General features: G+C 33.3%; 1 protein-coding gene across 1 annotated transcript; it reads right to left on the reverse strand.

Moving 5' to 3' along the window:
* Positions 1-3,975: 3,975 nt before the first annotated feature.
* On the reverse strand, positions 3,976-5,922 carry LOC107192092 (CMP-sialic acid transporter 1). Its single transcript, XM_015581287.1, has 6 exons — positions 5,835-5,922; positions 5,396-5,510; positions 5,274-5,320; positions 4,761-4,900; positions 4,536-4,691; positions 3,976-4,455 (listed from the first exon to the last, which is right to left on the reverse strand). The coding sequence occupies exons 1-6, from the start codon at positions 5,920-5,922 to the stop codon at positions 3,976-3,978; spliced, it is 1,026 nt and encodes a 341-aa protein (XP_015436773.1).

Consider the following 5,922-nt stretch of genomic DNA (forward strand, 5'->3'; position numbering starts at 1 on the left):
TACCACCCTACGTCTCGTCCATCGGGAACCGCGGCTTCTTCGCCATCTTCTTCGAGAATCGCCCTCTCGATTTCTGATCGTTCATCGAGTCACGCAAGGAAAGACCTGATCGACAGATTAGTCTACGTATTTACAATAACGTGGACGGATCTATTATTGGTACCATGGCTGATAATAAAAGATAAAAAACAGTATTTCGTCATTTTTAATTGTTTAAACGTGGAAATTCCAATTTCTATAACTAAATAATACTTCTTCTTGAATGAATCAACATTTGGCACACAATATACATATGCGCGATACGCGTACACGTTCTCTTATGGTAAGTAGAAATAGCAAATGGTGAACAGACACGTTTGCAAAGTAAGGTACTATTCCAAGATAATTGAAGTTATTTTCCAAAAAATTTTATTCTGGTCTTCCGACTTAATTATTTACCGTCAATGACCTTTGTGTTGGAAATGATCTGTATGATCAGGGATCACTGAGCAGTTTTGAAAATTTAAGCTTTAAATAAATTAAGGTAGGTATTATACATATATTTTCTATTTATAGAGAATTGTATACATCACCCTATATAATATGAATTTAAATAGTAGTCACCTGTAAAAAGCTAAACATTTTGTATGAATGAAAAGTCGTAAAAGGTAAGAGCTATTACGTTACAGTTCATACCATCGTGGTTCGTAATGTAATTGTAGAACCAGTAGAAGTTATAGATTTTGAATGTTGTATGAACCAACGTAGAGTGAACTACGCGTTACCTCGGTTGCAAGAGCTCTGAAACCTGTGGTTTCTCTATCCGACCTATGGACGTACATGCATACATATCTTACAAAGTATGTATGACCCTGATGTTTCGTTAAATTTACGTAACTGACGGTAACGTAAGTACACCTGACTTATAAATAACCGACATAACTGGAATCTAATCCGTGATCTAATCGAAATGTGATCCAAGGTTAATTTAACCCATCCTGCCGGAAAGCGACAAAATCTGAGGCAAACTGAACTGAATTAAAGTCCCTACAAACCTGCAGAGTTTGAAAAAAAATCGGGATTTTTCAGGTACCAAAGTTCACTTGCTACTTTTCCTTGAATGTCACATCTACAAATCAACTCCATTATTTCATTATCGAAACGACTTTTGAACAGAATAATCGTGTCCATCTGTCGGAAATTTTAATATTTCAAGTGGCTTCGATATAAGCAGGATGAATGTTTCAATATTGCCAGCCTTAGGTTCTGACTTCCGCAATAATCGATCAGCGATATTTCCTCCGCTTCCGGCATATGTTAACTACAAATGTACGATATGATTGACATTGGTGAGACCAGTCAGCGACTGACGCATCCGATTTCCGGTTTCTCTTACGGAATCAATCACAGTGGTTACGAAACATGTTTCAATATTAATTTACACCCCATCACCTCTCCTCCACAGAATCTTCCGTTCTAAAGAGGACAATAATTCATACACGTACAATAGCTATTTCATGAAAAAAACATTATGCTTTTTTTCAGGATAAAATAACTCCACCCTGCAAATTTGACGTATTTGTTGAATTATGTTTTTTTATCATATTTCGTGAATCATGTAACTCCGACACATTCAATCGGAGATTTAGTCAGTTAATTATAAAGGAACCCGGGCTTCGTGATCATAGATACCGAAAAACAGCACCACGGTCTTAGCGTCATACATGTTTACACCTTTCGTGAATGACACTATAGTAAAGCTCGTTTAATTGAGGGGTTGAAAGGCGTGCAATTTTTGTTTTGAACATTACGCGAACGACCGGCAATCCAGCTTCGCAACCGATATTATTAACCGAAAAAAAAGAAAAAAAAAAGGCAGGGAAATAGTCGAGGCGAAGTCGCGAAGTTTATCATCGAATCTCACGACACGAACCCCCGCATAAAAGTAGTACACACGAACGGCGATTGCATAATCCAAAGAAAACGTGCGTGCGTCTGGAAAGTCTATAGAGCAGGGGATGTCCTCTTGCGAGGTCGGTATAGAGCGAATATCTTTTTTTCCCCTTTAGACAATATTTTGTTTGCTCGAATGATATTTTTGAAAAGAAAATACGTTGAGGTGTGTTAAGTATTTAGAGTATCGAATAAGTATTTTATTTTGTACTATGTCAAGTATAATGTTGAGCGTCAAATTGAGACAGAGAATCGAGTACCGAATTGTGTCAAGTTGATCGTTTTGAATCTCCACTAATTTGGCGCTTTTTCGTTTAAATTACGCGTCACGTGATCGTAAGACCGTTATATTTATCTGTCAACACTGACAATACTGGCTGAATTCATTCGAGAATGGCAATAATGCACCGATCAGATAGAATTCATTTCTTTCCGTTAAACATGTGCATTTATTTAATTGTATACTTTAATGTATATCAATATTATTTACATACAAGTATCACATAATTTTATATCGTGATAAGATGATCTACTTGCCCGGAACTGTCACAATATCATCGTGCAACGAAACAGCTCAGAAAGTACAGGAAAATTATGTTTTAGAACTACGAATAATCCACCGGTGCATAAAGTATACAATAATTCCAGTCACGTAATTAGAGTACTACTGTTTTACTATAAGCTACAATATGTGCAAAAATATGTTTAACTTACTCGGTCGTCGTGCACGAAACAACCAGTAAAAATTATGCACTGTAGCAAGACACGTGCCACGTTATTTACACTTACAAACAGGTCATTGCACCATAAACATTCTTTTGTTTTATTCGTAATAATACAGTTTGGATACCGAGTAGCGCAACAACGGAGGACAATGCTCTCAACACGAAATTCACGCGACGAAAGCCGACATGTGACTGCCGCCAGTCGGTTCTCTAAGCAAGCCAAGCAAGGTGGTTTTGCAGGTACTATCGACCACCCTCCCCCCACTTCTCGAAAAATGGTCAAACATAGTCACTATATTCTAATCACCGACAAAGTTACGAGACCAATGGTCCCCGATAAAGGTAAAGAAAACAAATTATGTACAGTGTTCTCTGTCCAGCCTTTGTGATAAAGGACAAGCTCGTTTCTTTGTACTGGTAAGTCAAAATTTTCCCGCCAATTAAAATTCTGATTTAACGTAGAGTATATATGCGATTCGAACGACAAAAGGACCGTTAACATCCGACTGCTGTTTGCTTCGAATTGAAATTAATTTCTTTAACTTTAATAACATCTATACAGATACGTACATTGGAGTCGAGCTGAGGATATAATATTATTTTCAGGAAGTTGATTATTCTAACGGTCCACCCGTATTGTAGGAACGACAATATTTTTTTGCTAAGAATAACATACCGTTTTATTTGAATACAAAAAGAAAGATAATGCGGTATTATAAATACACAACGAGAGAATTTTTGTATTTTTGAATAATTATTAAGATAGGATGTTGTTGAATGGAGGACAAACAAAAATTAATATAATTCAGTATACAGTTAGTATGTATTTGTATGTACATACAAAAAGATAAAGTGTTAAAAAACATACTGGTAGAGAACAATGCAAGTATGAATGTATAGCCTGTTTACAGTGTTTTATACATGGCACATAACATTTCATACCTACCTATCGATTCATTGTACATATCAAAATATGTTTTTGTATTTTACAGACGATATAGAACGATCATTTAAATCAATGAGATACAATTGAAATAAGTAACAATATTTGAACTATGCATAAATAGTTCTCTAAACTATAAATATTTAATAACAAACCAAATCGATTGAATTGCTTATTAAATTGCATGTGTCTAATAAATTATAACGTTGTGTCAGCATACTTATTTCGACATTGCCACATACATAAATTGGTAACGTAATATGTGTACAATAGTCAAACATAAAATGAACACATAAAGTATAGGTTTCTCATCAAGTAGAATACTTTAAGAGTTATGTACAAAATAGTGAAAAAGTTGACCTTATTCATTTTTCGTTAAACTATGCTATCAACCTTTAAGAGAGGGCGATCTTTGGTTCTAGTGTTTTGTACTGGATTTTGTGAATACAATATGACTGCATAACTCACCATAGTAATAGAAATTACTGTGTTTACAAGGATAGGAATACTGAATATCAACCAACATAAGACTGCAGTGAATACCAATTCTAGTGCACTAGCAAAAGTCTTTAATATAGAGTTCAAGTTCTTCAGGAAGAAACTTGTGATTATTCCAATTGCTGTATTATTGAGCATAATTATGATGACTTTTGGTTGTAATAGTATACTAGGATCAACGTTATTAAACATGTCCGATGTACTATTGTCTGAGATATATAATACTGCAAACACTATAAGATTACAAAAAATACTATCAATGTACATAAATACATTCTGTACAAACATATTGATATTTGCTCCTTGCTCTTTCAGCAGGTATTCATTATACACTCCAGCCAGACAGGAGCAAATTGTCTGAAAACATTCAAATGTTCAATTCTTAATTTTATTCAATGTAGTATAATATGATCAATATAATTGAAAATTGAATTTACCTGTACAAATATGAGCATTATATTGCTGTTTAAATTAAGTTTAGTACTAAACATGTTGGCACTGAAATCCAAGTCTACATGCTTCACCATACATCCAATGGTTAGTATTATCAGTGAAAACCATTGTTTTAATGATAGCTTTTTATTGAAAACAACCTAAAAAAAGAACATTTAAAAAATAGTTTTACTCCATTGCAAACCACAAGAAAATTCTCTGATATGTACCTGGAAAATAATTCCAGTCATAACAACACGAAATTGTAAGAGTACATAATAAGTTGTTGGGTCAAATACAGCCAAGTTGATAAACGCCAGATTGTTGTATAGACAATATAAAAACGAAGGTATTGTATATAGTAGTAGCACTAAAATAGAAAAAATGCTGGTTTCAATAATATTTCATTTGTATTATACCTTGTTAACATTTATAGTCTCTGTAATAGTGAACTATTATTAAAAAAGATTTATTAATGAAAACTTAACTCATACAGTTATAATTTAATACTAGACTTACTGAATTGGTGCTTAATCATTACATTTTTAGGACTCAACTTTCAAACTACTGTTTTATCTTATCTTATACATTTGCTTTAGTTAATCCATAAACATGATAATTTTCAAAACCTTGAGTGAACATCAATGCCTATAGATAGACTAAAACTTTCACTTAAAGACAAACGTAACATAATTAATTCAAGTATTTAACAGATGTTAGGTCTTTAGAAAATATTTATTTACCTCTTTTGTTACGTGTAACTTCTTTCCAAAGGCTAATAATGCTATTGCTAAAAATAAAACACTGATTAAATCACCTGAATTCTGAATTTAATTAAATTACATAATTCGATTGTTTAACTTACTCTTTGCAGTACAATATTACTGAAGCAATCAATTTTAACACCTCTGTCATCAATACTACCATAACAATATTGTATTCATAGTGCCCATTTCTCTGTGACCAGGTTACAATAATGCCTAAAACGAGAATTATGTAGCAACATAGTATATAAGTTTGAAAAAAATTACTCAACGTTAATTACGAATACAAAAATATATAAAGTACAAGAGAATATGTGTGTAAAGTCATAACAATATGTAAATAGCATTTACATTATCGCACAGGTTTGAAACCGGTAAAGTGACACGCATCGATAACATTGAATTTCATATTCGTTATTTCTTTGTCTATTGTTGTCACTGTTTATCATTTTCTATCACTTACATATGTATGACAACCACTAATCACTTAAGTTAATGGGAATAAGACCGAAGCAAAGAACTTAACCACATAACTGATACCTTGGTTCACAAAAAGGGCCATATAAGAAATAAAAATGACAAGGCTCCATCTTCCTGGAAATAATTCTCCCCAATTGATAGTTCCCAT

The sequence above is a fragment of the Dufourea novaeangliae genome, unplaced genomic scaffold (genome assembly GCF_001272555.1).
Source record: "Dufourea novaeangliae isolate 0120121106 unplaced genomic scaffold, ASM127255v1 scaffold306, whole genome shotgun sequence".
In the NCBI taxonomy this organism is placed as follows: Eukaryota; Metazoa; Arthropoda; class Insecta; order Hymenoptera; family Halictidae; genus Dufourea; species Dufourea novaeangliae.

What these genes read in the sequence shown, in the direction of transcription:
- LOC107192092 (XM_015581287.1), bottom strand. Translation starts at nt 5,922, where the DNA reads ATGGGAACTATCAATTGGGGAGAATTATTTCCAGGAAGATGGAGCCTT. An exon ending in GGCCCTTTTTGTGAACCAAG is followed by an intron (nt 5,511 to 5,834) that starts GTATCAGTTATG and finishes TTCTCGTTTTAG; the next exon opens with GCATTATTGTAACCTGGTCA. An exon ending in TGACTGGAATTATTTTCCAG is followed by an intron (nt 4,692 to 4,760) that starts GTACATATCAGA and finishes TTCTTTTTTTAG; the next exon opens with GTTGTTTTCAATAAAAAGCT.